The 16,536-nt window shown below is 42.1% G+C and overlaps 1 protein-coding gene across 2 annotated transcripts; it reads left to right on the top strand.

The window, feature by feature from the left end:
• Window positions 1-255: 255 nt before the first annotated feature.
• On the top strand, window positions 256-15,859 carry SLC25A33 (solute carrier family 25 member 33). Of its 2 annotated transcripts, none has more exons than XM_072354261.1 (7): window positions 256-440; window positions 7,031-7,210; window positions 10,513-10,590; window positions 10,848-10,948; window positions 12,730-12,796; window positions 14,150-14,433; window positions 15,283-15,859. In XM_072354261.1, the coding sequence occupies exons 1-7, from the start codon at window positions 391-393 to the stop codon at window positions 15,483-15,485; spliced, it is 963 nt and encodes a 320-aa protein (XP_072210362.1). In that variant the 5' UTR covers window positions 256-390; the 3' UTR covers window positions 15,486-15,859. The 2 variants fall into 2 exon arrangements, with proteins under 2 accessions (XP_072210362.1, XP_072210363.1); XM_072354262.1 differs by having other exon boundaries at window positions 322-689.
• The last annotated feature ends 677 nt before the right edge of the window (window positions 15,860-16,536 follow it).

Here is a 16,536-nt window from a genome sequence, read left to right as displayed (position 1 = left end):
CCCTTTGACAGACCCAGCTTCCTTGAAATACAGCTAGCAAATCCCTGTCACTGTCTGGACCTCTGGTCTATGTCCTACATTATCACAAAGAATAGCTTTGCAGGACCTCGATGACCCAGACATTCCTACATGTCCTGGCTGTGAGATTCACGCACGGCACATACATTGATGGCTCCTATAGAGGAGCACAAATCGCTGCGCTGGGCCGGACTCCTCCCACTGTCTGCACGGAAACTCGCGGCCGCCGGAAGGAGGCGTTTCCTGCCCGACGCGTCGCGCGCGCCCGTGTGACGCGTTGAGCGCCTCCTGCCGGCATCACGTGCACGCGCCGCGACCCGGCCTCTGCTGGCAGCGGCCGGCCGGGCAGCCGGAACCCGAAGCGGCAGCGGCATGGCGGGCGGCCCGCAGGAGAACACGCTGCTGCATCTCTTCGCAGGGGGGTGAGTGCGGAGGGCTGCTCCCGAGGGGAGCTCGGTGGCCGTAAGAACGGAGGCCGGCTCCGCTCCCCGCTCCCGATGCGCTCTGAGGGCTCGCGGTCGCGGTGCCGCGGCCATCGGCTGCTTTTAATTCAAAATCTCGCTCGGCTGCGGCGTCCGGCTGGGCTCGGTTCCGCCCTGGGCTCGGTGCTGCCCTGCCGGCCCGGCAGCGGGCGGTGCGCGGTGATGGGCCGCGACCGCATGGAAGGAGGGGTGAGTGTGTGGGCTGCGCGGTGCGGGCTGCCTCCGGTTGGGGTTAAACAGAAAAGGGCGTACTCAGTGAGAAGGCAAGAAAGAGGTAGAGAAGGAAAGAAAGAGGTAGAGAAGGCCCTGGTACCACTGCATGATGGACCTGGCGTGCTGGGCTGCTGCTTTGTCTTAGCTCTTTCGAGGGGTTGTGAGTTTGTTGTGTCGAGAGCCTGGGATGAAATAGGCAAAAAAGCCCCCCCTTGTGAGATGGCCTATTACGGTAATTTTAGCTGAAGTCTGGTAAAATCGCTATGATGTATACATTAAAAATAAATATATCAAAAATCTAGCAAGAAAATCCCACCCACCCACCTATAAGGCATAGGTAGGCATAGGTAATAGCTCTGTTTGTGTCAGAAATATTTTTTTTTTAATGGTTTAAGCTAACTGAGCAGTGGGATATCTGTACTGATTGCCAGCTGACAAAGTTCAGAAGCCCACATGAAATCTATTGTTGGAGTTAATCTGCTTAATAGCAGACATTGCTGCTTCTGTAGCTAGACAGAGAGAAGAGGTTGGCCATGAAGCAGTAAGTTCATTTAATACAAATATTAAAGCCAACAAAGCCAAGGTTTTCAGGCATACGGCCTTTCTTCTGCTGGCTTAAATAGTTGCACTGTTGTAAGTATTCTCTCCTTGTTGTTTTTTCACTCTGCTGGATCCTGTGCCAGAAACTGGACCTGGATGTTCCCATGCAGCCAGTTGGGATAGTAACCATGCCTGCCCAGAGCTCCACGTGTCCTCATGTAACTCCTCGCACAATAAATAAATTGGACTTGTAAACTCATTGGTGTTTGAATTTAGCCCGGAAGGTTCAACATCTTCCTTAGTTATTCTGTAACTATCTCTTCTTTCTCTAGTAAACGTCTTCTGTTCTGTAGCTGGGAAATCATTAGGTCCGAGCTGGTTCTGATAGAGCATGTGCGGAAAGAATAGAAGCACAGCACAGAATATCATCCTGGCCTCTTAGTTATAATAAGATTGATCCATTTTTAAAACAATGCAGAAAGTGTGGAGTGGATGGGAGAGATGGTCTTTTAGGGCATGCAGGCTTCTGCAGGTTTATTGTTGAATCTGATTCTTGTTGTGAACGTGTTAAGGAGGCTCAGAAAAATGCACCGTCATTTGTCTGACTGTGATACTATAGAAGGGACAATGAGATAGCAAATATAGTTTTTCTTCTTGTGCACCAGCTGATGCTGAGGTGTTTGCCCTGTGCAGATAAGGGTTTATGTGTGTTTAATACGTTACCTGCCCACCTGCTTCCTCAGTCTTTCCAATACCTTTATGTTTGCACATCATGTCTTAAAGTGCTGTTACAATAAATGGGTTGTACTGTGATGTCCTACCATACAGAACCTGCAGAACCAGGACCTTGGATAGAATTATCCCCTCCTGTAGAAGAAAGTGCTGGAAGCTCAGACCACATTATAAGTTGCGCAAGATGCTGAGCTTGGTTCCATGCTAAAATACTCTTTTACAGGTGAAGCTAGAGGAGCTCATTCACTTAAATCATTTTGCTAGGGATTTATTGGTAGTATTGCAGTAGTTTCCTGCAAAATGACAGTGGGGTGGTGTGCCAGATCTCAAGGAAGTGCAATTCTATTCCTTATGTGTGCATAAAAAAGGCAAGTCAACTTGCTTACAGATAGAAACAGAGTCACTGACTTCCTCTTGTTTGTCTGTTCATTTGAAGATTCGCAGTAATGACAGCAGACCAAAAGGTCTTGGGATATTGATGGGAAGAGGACTCTGAGGGCAGGAAGGGTTTCAGAAGCAACAAACAGAATTATGTTTATGTTGCACAACAAATGCAGGCTGCTTTCAAGTCTGGGTTCCTCCTTCTCTGCTGAAGTCAATGGAGTTCTTGCTTAGTTTTGTCTGGGGAAAACTCTGGCTCAGGCTTCAGCAGAGGTGACTCCATTTTGACTTTCCAGCTGTAATAATATTGTTTGCTAAGAAGGGATTTGCTAAGAAGGGATCTTTAGAGGCAGAGCAAAAACTGAACCAACTCCTTACAGTGATTTATTTTGTACAGGTTCTGAGTGATGTCTATTGAACCTCAGTTAGAGGTTTTTTGCTCAGACTAGAGGCACTTTTTATGAACAAAATCACATTTGTGACTCTTTCTGTCTGCTGTTGAAGCTTAACTCTGTAACTCCTTTCTGCTGTTGCTGTGGAAGGCAACCTGAGGCACCAAGCAAAGCTTCTTTAAGCCATCTGGAAAGGAGCTGGAAGAGTATTTTGGAAAGGAGTGTTAAGTGATTTGGTAATGCTGACAAACCGTGTGGGAGACAATATTTCTATCTGTAGAATGGAGAAAAGCAGCCTTGACCTGAAGTATTTGTTTCTGTTATGCTGTGTATGGTCCAGGATAGCCCTTAAGCTGATAAGGAGATTTTCTGTCTTTCAGCCCCGTATCTGGTTTAGGTTCTCATCTTCTTGTTCAGTAACAGTGCATCAGGCTGAGGAACGCCAAGTGCTGGCAGCAATACACACACCTGGTGACAGCTTTATTTGCTGGAGGTGCTGTGAATGCTTAATATCTCAAAACTGTAAAGAACAGTCTGTGTTGTTTTGAAGATGACTTCCCTATGGCTTCTGGGAATGCAGCGCCTCACGTTGTTTACACTCTTGATGATGCAATACTGAGTATCAAACATGCAACCTGCTTCGCTGCTTATGCTGTGTGTTTTACGCTTGGCCATGTCAGAAAAACAGAATGAAATCCCTATCACAAAGAAAATCAGGGGGAAAATGGCTCATCTCACGTTTGCCTTCAGGGAAAGCAGATGCAGTGATACTGCAGTGCAGTGCTTTGTGCTGGTAGTGCCGCTGAATTCAGCAGCCCTGCATCCGTCAGAGGGGCCCAGTCAGTAGCACCAAATGAAATAATCCCTGCTCTTCATTAAGTTACTTGGCATCTTCTATATCAGTTTTGCTAGTGGGTGCTGAGAGTTTATTTCAAGTGCCATTCATTGGTGTATTGGGGGTGGGCTTTGTAAAAATAGAAAGCTGTCAGCAAGAGAAAAGTTAAAACTGAATTTTGAGATCTACATTCTTGGTGTGGCTTTTACACAAGGTCTTTTCTTCTTATGGAAGTAAATAATTTTTTTGCACGTTGTAATGTACAGCACACTGAATCTCCATAAACAGCCCTTGGCTTGGGGATATGAAACATGCATTTCTTAGTTTCTCTATTTGGACCTGACAACTCAGAGATGCGTTTTACTGTTCCAGTGGTAAAATACGCCAGGCTAGTCGTATATCCAGGGGATGGATTTGTAGCCTGAAGTATAAATACCATTTTCCTGGCAGTTTGCAGTGGGCCCAAGCTGATGCATTGTTGGGTGTCTCACACTGAAGGGATCTGTGTGTGTGTGATGCATGCAGAGCAGGGCTGGGAAGCCCTCATTGTGTGACTTGTCAAAGATCCCATACCCTGGTGTTTTGTTTCTGAGCACGTCTCTCTGCCTCTTGACTAAAGGCAGATGTAGAGATTGTTGGGCTTTTAGCAGGAGGGTAATTGTGGTGAACACTGCTCACATCTCTGGAACTGCAGTTCTGCATGGCATCTCATTAAAAACCTCATCCTAATTGGAATTAAAGCTGCAGTCAGGACAGAACCTCCATCTTCCCAAATCAAGTGTATTTGGCTGCATATTCACAGCTGAATCTTTCAGGGTTAAGGCTGTTTATGTAGCTGAGAGAGGCTGGTTGTTGTTTTTCCTTCCCAGATGAAGGTATTTGGAACACCCTAGGAATACAAAGTGTTTCTTTTATGCACAGCATGTTATTCAGCCATCTTTCAGGGAACAGAGCAACACCAGGATATGATGGAAACAAATTCCCATGTGGAGGAAAATCTACTCATCTGAACAAGATGTCCAATACGTCAAAGTCCCTAGTTGAACTATCTGCTGTGTATTTCTATTTGGGGCATGATTTATGCATCCTATTGACATTCTGAGAATTGCTCCTTTAGATAATGTTTTTTTTCTTAAATGGCGTGCTGACAACATTAACTCTGATCTGTTAAAACTGATGGTGCAGATAGTGATTCATTGTGTTGAATATCAAGGGATTGCATATACATTCCCAGAGGTACTTAAATATTCAAGTCGGCATAAATTAACTGGATTATCAAACTGAAAGGATGGAATTCAAGAAGTGAGCCATGAAGCAAAGAAGACAGCTGATGCAGGAGGGAGCGTGCCGGGGAGGCTCAAAAATGTGATGGCAAGATGTCAGTGTATCTGAGCAGCTGGTAGGTTGGAAAAGGCAAATGGAATTTCAGTGTTCTGAGTTTATGGAGCGTTACAATGAGAGTATTGTTCTGATGTTCATAAATGAGGATAGAAAACACAGTAGTGTAGGTGAATTAAAGATTAAGGAAATCAAGTGGTTTTCTTAGAACTCAGACTTGCTGTTATTCCTGAGTATGGTGATCGTTTGAGTGTTCTTTGTATACATTTATGTATTGGATATATGTAGTGGGGAGAGTGGCAGTGTGAATCTACAAAAGGAACCCTCAGAACACTTTGTCCTTGGATCTAAAGGTCTGAGATCTGGGAATGTGAAAGGTTTTGCTGGAGGAACAATTCCTGGCCTTCCTGTTTCTCAGATCTGGGCTGAGGCATGTGAGTGACCTGAGAAGCATCTAAGACAGAAAGATAAACTGAAGTGCCGCCCTCCAGGGTGGTACTGACAGAACAGAAGGCTCGTGTCCGAGCTCTCCTTCAGTACACAGCACATCCTGATGAGGTCTCTGTGAATGCCATCATTCTTGATCCAACTGACACACACCTAGTTCCATAAACAGCTCTGTGACTTTATTCAACAATCAAATCTTAGTGGTGCATAAGGGATGAAGGCAAAGCACTTTCTTACAGGATTTGTCACGATGAATGTAAAGATTTTCTCAAATTGGTTTTCTCTCCCTTAATCAGGGAAGAGGAAGAAGAAAGAGCTTAGAGGAGGAACTCATTGAAGTGTTGCTGTTCAATCAGATTGTTAGGCTTGGTCATATCAGTTTATTCTTTTGGGTAATGGTATCTGAAATGCACAGCACTTAGAATCCAGGAGCCTCAGAAGTATTGGCCAGCAATTGTTAGTGTTTAATACGACACTGTTGGAGCAAGCACCAGATGGTGGCATTTGTAAACTGGTATGTATCTACAGCTGCATTTTTTGCCACTCTTTGACATTTTCCTTGTGCTTAAAAATGATTCTCCTAGTGAAGTAGTTCATGTATAGAAAATACACATTAGTAGCTTTATTAACATCCTTTTGTAATTCCCAAACATGCATGTTGAGTTCTTGCTACTCTAGCAAGTAATTCTTCACATGCAAATGAAAGGATAACATTAGGTTTTTTCCTCCTCTCCCTCTCATGGAAAGACACTTAAATGACAAATTGACATTAACATCAAAGAAAGTGAAGTTGTTGACTCCTGCTGTTTTCCGAGGAAAATCTAAACACAGGTTTTTGAAGGAATAACATACTTAGATAATTGTGCAAACAAAGCAAACATCTCCTTGTCAGTCTGTTCAGCTGTAGGAAACGCCTTTGGAAAAGGGAAAAGAAACAACAGAAAACTGAACTCGCAAGTCTTCCCAAAGCAAAACATGTTAGTTTAATAAAACCAAATCTAAGATAAGGTTCTCTTTAGTCATCCTCAGAATAGTGTTTAGTTGTCAGGTTTCGCAGAAGAGACATTCAAATGTGGTTGAGGTTCAGTGACAGAGAGCGAAATGTTTGACCAAGGTCACTGATGAGAGTTGGGTCTCGTACACTCGTGTGTTCTTGGCCCAGTGTCTTTTTTCTGAGCTACACTGACTGCATTAAGATGAGCATGGCCTCTGCAGCAGAACAGGCAGCTCTAATGTGATAGAAGTAATGGATGCTGGTGGCTTTGCATCGCTGTAGTGGAACGTTCGGATATCATCCCAATCTTTGTAAGAAACTGATGCGTGATCCTCACTGGCAGCCTTAGCCTGCCTTCCTGGGAAAGATATGACAAGAGAGGGTTGGGAACCTTCTTTTTTTGTGCAGTGTAGTACAGAACATTTAATTAATTGTGTGAAACTCTGCAGTAAAAAAACCCTCACCCCTTCCCCAGGGCTTGGGAACAGTCTCCCTTGCCTGACATGGAAACAGCTCTGCTTCCTGTTAAGTTATCCACAGTGTGGAGCATTTGGGGTCAGTTATTCAGTTTTTTATTTGTGCTGTGTGCTCATGTGACTTGTTATATCCGTGCAGCTATATTTTACTGACTGTCTTCTATTTAAATTGTGTTTTACAGATGTGGAGGAACGGTTGGTGCCATCTTTACTTGTCCCTTAGAAGTAATAAAGACTAGGCTCCAGTCTTCAAAACTAGCCTTTCGGACTGTCTATTACCCACAAGTCCAGCTGGGGACCATCAGTGGTGAAGGAATGGTCAGGCCAACATCTGTTTCACCTGGGCTCTTTAGTGTTCTTAAGTGAGTACTGTTCCTCTGGTCCTTCAATATTAATTGACACCTTGATTCCTCAGTTCAAACAAGGAATGCAAATTTTGCTCCATACTTGCCCTGCAAGGGTACATATCAGTTGCGCTTTTGGATTCAGCAGAAGAAAGATAAATAATTCTTTTAAATATACATAAAGTTCCTGAGTGTTCCTTTAAGCTTCCACAGAACATTATTTTTAGCACTCAGAAGCTTTCTGAAGCACATTGATTTGGGTAAGTGTCTGGGAGTGTTATTTTTAATCTACTTTTGAGGGGTTTTTTTTGTAGTTACTACATTCTAGGAGTCAATACACACTGTGTACTCCAAGCTTTATGTTTGATATGCTTTAGCATGCAGGAACTATCAAAATATTCTGGAAGAAAAGGCCTTTTTTTTTTTTTTCTTTTTCTTTTCTTTTTTTCAATAACAGGAAGACTGAACAACAGAACAGGTAATCCTTTCTAGCTGGGGCCTATGATAAGATTCTATGCATTTTTGGGGGGGGGGGGGGGGGGGGGCAGACCTGAATGCAGTACTTTGAATGGGGCCTCACAAGGGTAGAGAGGGACAACCATCTCCCTTCCCTCTTTTGATGTAGTCCAACTTGGCTTCCTTGAACCTCATTTAGATCACATGGGTCCACCTTTTGAGCTTGTTGAGGTCCCTTTAGGAGGAATCCCTTCCTTCTGTATTAACTGTGCCTCTCAGCTTGGTGTCATCCACAAACCTGCTGAGGGTGCACTCAATTGCATCATCTATGCGCCTGTTAAAGGTGTTAAAAAGTACCAGTCCAAAGATAGACTCCTGGGTAACAGCACTTGCCACCACCCTCTACCTGGACATGGAGCCATTGACCACAACCCAAAGTTATGGTTCAGACATCATGCAAATGCACTGAGTTTATTTGGATCACTGAGCACATCACTGGGTAATGCAGAAAGGTCCTGCTTAGATCAGGTAATAGAAATGCCAAAGAAAATACTGACTAGCAAACAAGTTGAATGATTTATGTAAGGCCAACACACTTGGCAGGTTGCCTGAGGAGAAGCTGCACAGTTATGTAACAGTACAGTGCTAACTCATTTTCTCTGCAGAACGAGATGCCTAGAGTCATTCTGGGACTTGAGTTTCTATTATAAACAGAGCTTCTTTCCCATGCCAAACACTTTGTATATTCAGTGGTGAATCTACAGCAATTCGTGACCAAAAATATTACTCAGTGCCAGTTGCCTTCGATTTTCTTCTCCTTTCCCTTTTTACTTTTTTTGCCTTGCAGCACTGGGCTAAAGACAGCTGTTACTAAAGGAAATAATAACTTAAACATGCAAAGCTATTAATTAATTTCCTTTTCCATCTTTTCTCTGAGATCTCCCTTTTGGGAGAGGAGAAATGGGTTAAAATTAGGTCAACATTTTAATGTATTTATTAAACTCATCACATTTGGTTGACAAATCTTGATTTTCATTTCACTCCAGAATTTCTGTGGTGACTATGATCTTGGTTTCATTTGACTTGAGGAATTGCTCAGCTGCATGTATCACCATGTTTTTGACCTATTTAGCCCAGAGGATTAAGAAGTGAGAATGAAATCATGCAATCTGATATTCCCTTGCTGACAGTGTCTGTGAAGTACAGATGGTGCTATTGATTGTGATCTTTCTGATGCAACACAAACGTATGAAGAAAGAGGAGTAGGTTAGATTCCTGTACTCTCATAGCCCTTTCTCAGTTCTGACTGTACATATGTGGCTGAACTGGTTGTGACTTAGATCCTCTCTTTTAGGAAAACTGTATGTCTGAAGAAGCAGCCCTTTAGAGCCCTACATATAAAATTGTTCTATGAGACTTAAAGATGCTGAAGATATGAAAGCCCCTTAGCTGCTGTAAATAGAAAAAAAAGTAGGTACTTAGGAGGGCAGGTTAAGCCTGCTGCTGTATAGAAACGCTCCAGAAGGACAGGCTGTTTTTGTCTAAATCCCTTTAAGATTCTCATGAGTCACCCCAGCTGGAAGCTGCAGTCGTGACTGTTAAATGACAAAGAAGGAGTAGTTGGTGGATCTGTCTCCTTGGAGACACTCAGTTCTAGAGTTTACACAGAAAGTTCTACTCCACTGCAGAAAAATAACACACATTTCAGGAGCTCCTGTGTATCTTCTTCTGCCTAATGAGCTTGTTTTGGGAATCTGCAGGGAACATTCCCAACAGTGCTAATGACCTAGAAAGCAAACTCTGAGAATTGGACAGTACAAACAGATGCACGTGAACTTCCCCTGGAACCTGGTGTTATCTGGATTTTATTGCATGGTTTTCACGTGATGAGCCTTTCTTTCTGTTGAGGTCTATTGTAGCAGATTGTGCACGGAGCCCCAGTGATTACTGGACCATCCCTGGCTCTCACTGGTGAATACTTGGCTGTTTACCAGTGTTTGGGTGTTAATTCAATTCTTCTGGATGTGTCCTCTGCTAGTAGGGCAAATAATTGTGTAAGATTAAGTCTTTTTCAGTGAGGCACCTGAGCAGCACAGGGCTTGACAGCTGGACTGTCATAGAAGTCCTATCTGAACATGCCTTCCAAGATGTGGGGAGAAACAGATGGAAATGGCTGTGGAAACTTAGGCTGTAGCAATTGCAGAATTACACAAAAACATTATGTGGTTGTTGTCCTGCTTTACACCTGGTCATGAAATCTGGTGACACAAACTTTGTAGTTTGTAGCATCCTTTGGAATGATGCTATGAACTCTTTTGAATGCCCTCAAAACGAGAACAGTTGCTCTGAACTGCCTGGGGGGGAACAGCTTGTGGAGGGGTGCAGCACTCAGCTTCCACTCTGGGGAAAAAAAATGCCACTAATAGTGAAAGGGGAAAGAGTGCTGGTTGCTTTAAATCTTTCTGTGCCTCTGTTCAGGCAGCAAACTCCTCAACTGCTTAAATTTCTTGTATACAGAGAATGACAAAAGTATTCTTTGTTCATTGGTCAGCTAGTATTGGATTCTCTGTAAAGCTATTAAGCTCGATTCCTTTCACCTTTCAGAAATGGAAATCATAACCTTCTGTCATATGACTTGCATTCACCTGTAGTGCACTGAAGTCTTACAGCAAAGTCTTTATTCAGTAGTGTATAATCCTGCTAATTTTCTTACAACTCTTGTGCATTTTGGAAGTTAGTAAGTTTACAATTAACACTGACTTCTTTAGCACAGTTCTTTTGGCTGACTGTCTGCCTGAATAAAAAGCATAACTTCTGACCTAAATACTATCCTTTTTTTTTCCTCTGTTTGCTTTTATTTTAAGGTCGATTCTGGAAAAAGAAGGACCAAGGTCACTCTTCCGAGGTCTGGGTCCAAACTTGGTTGGAGTTGCACCATCGAGGTAAATAGTTAAGCTGTTGCTAAAAGACACATTTAAAGCATCAACCCAAATGTTGTAGCCCATTCACAGTGTAGAAGAATAGGTCATAAAATTATCCCATCCATAAACTGTGCTTTGCAAAGCATCAAACTGCACAGCTTTCTTTGGGTCTTTTTAGAGTCTTGTTTTTTCTAGAGGAGGTAATACTGCAATGTACCTAACTTGGTGTCATGTGTGTTATATTGCTTTTCTTCTGTTCTTTGTTTGTTTTTCCACAGAGCTGTCTATTTTGCGTGCTACTCCAAAGCCAAAGAGCGATTTAATGGCATTTTTGTACCCAACAGCAACATTGTGCACATCTGTTCTGCAGGTTCTGCAGGTATGTGTTTGCAACTCACTTTCAATACAGTCTGCAGCAATACTCCAGCATCCAGTCCCTTAACATCAGCTGCCATGCTTGTGTTGGTATCTGCATGGCTCTGAGATGCACCTTAATTTTTTGAAGTGTGTATTCCAAGCTGTTATCAATGCAAGATTTGTTCTGTCTTTCTTGGTAGCTGGAAAATAAATGGAAGTTATAAGATATGGACTGGACTTCAGTCTGTCAGTCCAGGCTGATAGACAATTCCTGACTGTGGTCTGTGGATAATTGTGACATCTGTACAAGCTTCTAGATCTAGAAAACATTAGAGGATTTACTTTCTAGGAGAAGTATCCAGCAATCATCTCCATAAAAGGGTGAGATTAGGAGATGTAGCTGAGATCGTGAAACAGCAATATGTGTAAGGTGCTCTTAATGAGCCAAAGTTCAAAGACTATAAATAAAATCTGTGAGCCTGGAAACATCTCGTTCTCTCACAGACAGGATACTTGGCAGGATTGCTTTGGAGACTGTTAAGGAACACACTCCGAAGAGTTTAACTTGGTGTTTCATAACATTACTAAAAAGGGGTAAATTTGCTCTTCTTAGCATCCAATTTGCATAACCACCTATCTCTGCAATCTAAGGTTTGTAGCAAAGCTGTTGCATGTGTTTATGCCAATGTACCAGTTGACAATACAGTCATACTCTGTTGGCACAGTGCTTTCTCTAGGCTCAACGTACCCTTGTGACTAAGTTATGGCAGTGTTCTTTATTTGTTTAAATTTCAGTGTTTCGGCCACGTTGAGCATTGAGGAAGGGTTTTAGGAATTGCTGGCACAAATGAAACTGATAGAAACGTGCTTGAATGTCTTTCTGATTGAAGACTTTCAATGAGAATATCTTAAACCATACATCAAGTGTTACAGCTACAGAACTCTGAATAGTGGCATGACCTGATGCTCACCTCAAAAGGACAGAGACCCTTTCAGTGCTAGTGAAATATTCTGAAATCAGCTTTTGGAGGAAGCCAAACGTAGACTTCACAGAGCTTGATCCCAGGAGTTTGCTAGCTCTGAGCTTACCTTATTTGCAGAGGAATTGTTTACTGTTCAATGCCTCAAAATGTTTTTGAGTTCTTGTTTGCTAACTGAGGATAAACTTTTGTTCCAGCTGAAATGCTACAAAAATCTCTGAACAGTTTAAAGCAAAAGTTAATAGACATCAGCGAACTTTTGATACTGTTTTAGCCAAATTACTTTGGTTTGTTGTATTTTTTCCTCCCAGGATAAGGAAATAGCTTGTTCTTATTGGAAGAATACTGCAGACCAGCTCCACTAATTCAAGTATCAGTCAGCAGAGTGATCGCTGAAAATGTTTGTCAAACTAACCCCATAGTTGTGGGTGGATTCAGTTAATGAGATAGCTCAATGGCACCACCTAGAGCCTTGGGGAAAGCAAGAGACTAATAAATGCATGTTTCCCCTATCTATTTTTCTAAAACACAGTCAGTAAGTAATCTGTCTTGCCTGCACCAGTCTTTAGAAACACAAAGTACTTAGGTACAAAAAGGAAAGAGCCCTTAAGGCCATTGGTTGATGCCTTCTGAAGCTTTCTTAATATAAGATATTTCTCTGGATGGAGACAGGTTAGAAGCTACACACCTGTATGTTTGAAACCTCTGCAGCTGGTAACTAGAACTGTCACTGCACAGTGTATTTAGTTCATGCTTGTTTGAACAATGGCAATAGACTGGCCTGAATTCAGCTGTACTGCTGTTTTTCTTTTCACTTTTTCAGCCTTTATCACAAATTCCCTGATGAATCCTATATGGATGGTGAAAACCAGAATGCAGCTGGAACGGAAGTAAGTAACTGAAGGAGATGGGATGCTGCTAAATGGCTAAGGGAGCCTCTGGAAAACTCTGAAAAACTCAGATGTTTTTTTTCTGATAGCTGTTTAGACTTTGGTAGATCTTGTCCTATTTCCCCAGTTCTCACTTTCATCTTTGAAGCTACAAACCTGGTCATGCTGCATGTTTAGGTTTTGGGTGTTGGTTTAATCTGACTCACAGCTCCTACAGAGGGATGTGGAATCTGCCTCCAGCCTAAGTTAGATTCAAGTTTTGGTTCCACTGTAAAATTCCAGTAAATTTAGGCATAGCATTAATTAGACCTCAGATCCTGCTTTAAAAAGTCTTCTTGGTGTTTGGTTGGTGTTGAGGCTAAATGCATCGGTGACTGAAGCGCTCTGATACAGCAGTAACAGAGGATATGGAAAGGTCAGGGGAGCTCACGTGGGAAGCCAAACGTGGCGTGGAGTCCTTGTCCCACTTGGCAACATCTCCTGTGCTGGCTCTAGACCATACAGATATGTGTATTACAGCAACACACCAAGGTTGCTGATAGGCAGTTAGGTAGCTAGGAGCAGAAAGAGTAATGTTTTTAAAATTCTAATGAAGCAGGATTTGTTTAATTTCATAAAGTGTTTGAGAGGCAGCAAGAATCTGTTGCAGTGATTTAATGTTCTCATACTTCCTTCAGCACTGTATCACAGTTAACCATACCTCCTGAAGGCAGAGAGGGAATTGGACAGTAATATCTTCCAGTTGAGCAATTCACAGTTGCTGGTAGATATTGAAGCAATGAGGGATTCAGGTAATAATGTGACTCCTTCGAATGGAGATTCTTTCCTGCAAGGATGTCTTATGTGAAATAAGCAAGATCCTTTAAGACACCATCACTTATAAATAATGTATAAGCCTCAATTCCAGCAATTCACAGGGTGTCACCTTGGAACGGAGTGCTGCCTTATTAAAATGAAAGATTGTTCCTCGTGTAGGAGACTTATGTCTGTTGGCCTGCTGAAGATAGCTTTAAATGGAATTAGTAGTTTAATATAAAGCAGCATCTCTTCAGTACTTTTAAAGCATTGATGTGAGCTGTCACAGACTTGATAGCACTGGAGCTGTAGGAATTATTACATGTATGTATGAATTTGCAGAGCCAAGTGTGCATTCTCAGCATAACAGCCCTGCTCTATGCAGCTTTCTTAGATGATTTTTGAAGTAAAACTTGGTAGAGAACCATTCTGTAGTTTTGAAAAGGATTGAAAGCCATCAGTTTTTGTTGGTGTTTTTTTGTTGTGTTGTTTTGTTTTAACCTTTGTTCTCATTCTGGGCTCACTATATTTTCTGCTTTTTGTTGTTTTTCTTTTTAGAGTCAGAGGTTCAAAACCAATGAATGCTCTGCAGTGTGCCAGATATGTTTACCAGATGGAAGGTATCCGTGGTTTTTATAGGGGCCTGACTGCCTCCTATGCTGGGATTTCTGAGACCATTATCTGCTTTGCTATTTATGAAAGTTTAAAAAAGCACTTAAAGGAAGTCCAGCTGCTCTCTTCTTCTCCTAATGGAACTGAAAGGAGCTCCACAAACTTCTTTGGACTGATGTTTGCTGCTGCTGTTTCCAAGGGCTGTGCCTCTTGTATTGCTTATCCACACGGTACGTTAACTCTTCCTTTTGCGACTGCAGAGCAGCTGTTGCCTCTAATGCAAGGGAAATGATGAGTTTTACATCTGTTTGAATGGCCTGTGCATGTCACTGTGGCATGTGCATATGCATTGGGATTTTTAGTGCTGTTCCATTATCCCTATCTGGCCACGTAGTTAGTGACAAGCATCTCCTCGTTTCAAAACTACTCCAAAAAAAGAAAAAAAAGTTGAGTGCCTATTGCATCCCTTCTCACTAGTAGCCTCATGGATATGAGTCCCAACTGCTGTTGGGAGCTTTTATCTACTTAGTTTAAATGCAGGCTGAATAACAGCACTGTATGGAATTTGAGAGTAATTGTTTAGAAGAACAAATAGGTGAATAAATAGGTGAAGGTTTGTGAAGGTTTGTTTTCTGATTATCTAGTTATCTGAATTCACATCTGAAGCAATTCAGACTCAGAAAAGGATGCATGCATGCAAACTGACTGGTGAGAAACACTCAACGGGTGAAGAGTGGTGTGTCTGGATAAATGAGTGAATGTCATAAGTGAATGTCACTGTGGTTTTATAGAGCAATATTGGCTACGTGAGTATCAGTGAAGTGTTTCATTCTGTAGCAGCTCAACCAAGCAAATAATCCATTTCTTCCACATGGAAGGGCACCCCTCTTTGACTTTCCTTCTTGCCTGAAGGAGGACACTGCATGCAGGATTTCATGTCTGAAAGCCTTGGCTAGCAGGCAGTGGGTGCAGGGAAGTTTTAATGTCTCTGAGCCTTGCAAACCTTTTTTTGATCTTGGCGTGTTTCTGACCAGGTGTAAGTCTTGCTAACTTTGGGCTCTTGTTTGACTTTTCTGTAGAGGTCATACGGACACGACTGCGAGAAGAAGGCACGAAGTACAAGGCGTTCATTCAGACAGCACGGCTGGTAGCACGTGAGGAAGGCTATCTTGCCTTCTATAGAGGACTTTTTGCCCAGCTCATCCGGCAAATACCAAACACAGCCATTGTGTTGTCCACGTACGAGTTAATTGTGTATCTGTTAGAAGACCGTGCAAAGTAGCAGAGCCAAGACTGCTGCTACTGACTGTAGACCAATTTCTTCATTGAACAAATAGTCCTTAATGACTGATGCAGGTTGCATTGTTGGTGGAAGAACTACAAGTCTGTGATCTCCTGCTGGATGTTTTCCTTTTGGATTCATGCTTTCTGAAAGGTTTTGAGTCATTAACATTAATAGTTAATTATAACTTTTTTTTTTTTTTTTAACTTAATGTTAATTAAGCAGCTACTAAATTAAATTACACTATTTAATTTAAGTATATGTTTGTCCTTTTCCTTAAGCACAGCCATTGTGGTCAAGGAATGTACCTCATACCATCAAGTGGTCTCTTGGACTGATGTTCATTAAAACTGTATTAAAACTGAAGAATTGGCTTGGAAGTTTGAGACTTAGCCTTCCTTCCACTACTTTCATGTCATCTTTTAGCACTAAAGTAAGCTTATGCCCAAATAACTTTGAGAGGTCTTCCAGTTTATTTGTGGTACATCACTTCTTGCTGTTATCTCTTGGTCATGTCACTGGAGTTACCACCAAAAAACCCACAAAGCCTGTGTAGATATTTTCTTTGTCATCATTTGATTTCTTAGAGAATGAAATAAGAAGGATCTGCCAGTCTTGTGCAACAGTGCTCACGTTTCCCATTAACACAATATCTGCCCACCCCCCTCCAAAAACACAGTATCAAAGGGGAATTCTTCAACAGTACTCATGATATAGTTCTTACCTTTCAGTTATAAATAAAATATCTTACATAGTCGATCCAATTGGTCCTCTTATGAACATTAAACTGTACTTTTAATTTCAGTAATACCTTCACTGCTGGTATTGCAGTAGTAACTTGTGATTAAAAGATAGTCTGTATAATAATTGCTGTGAGCAGGATAACATATTTGAGAACTTAAATCAGAAGATCTGTGTTTTGCTTTGGTTCTTCTGTGCTCTCCTATTCATTAGTGTCATTTGCTTTGACAGCTGAAACAAACACGACAGCATTTGAGCCCAGCTCAGTCCTCCCTGCTGTTGAACTGAACAAAAAGCTTCTCATGATCTG

The sequence above is a fragment of the Excalfactoria chinensis genome, chromosome 20, assembly GCF_039878825.1.
Source record: "Excalfactoria chinensis isolate bCotChi1 chromosome 20, bCotChi1.hap2, whole genome shotgun sequence".
Classification (NCBI taxonomy): Eukaryota; Metazoa; Chordata; class Aves; order Galliformes; family Phasianidae; genus Excalfactoria; species Excalfactoria chinensis.
This window is presented reverse-complemented; position numbering and strand designations above follow the sequence as displayed.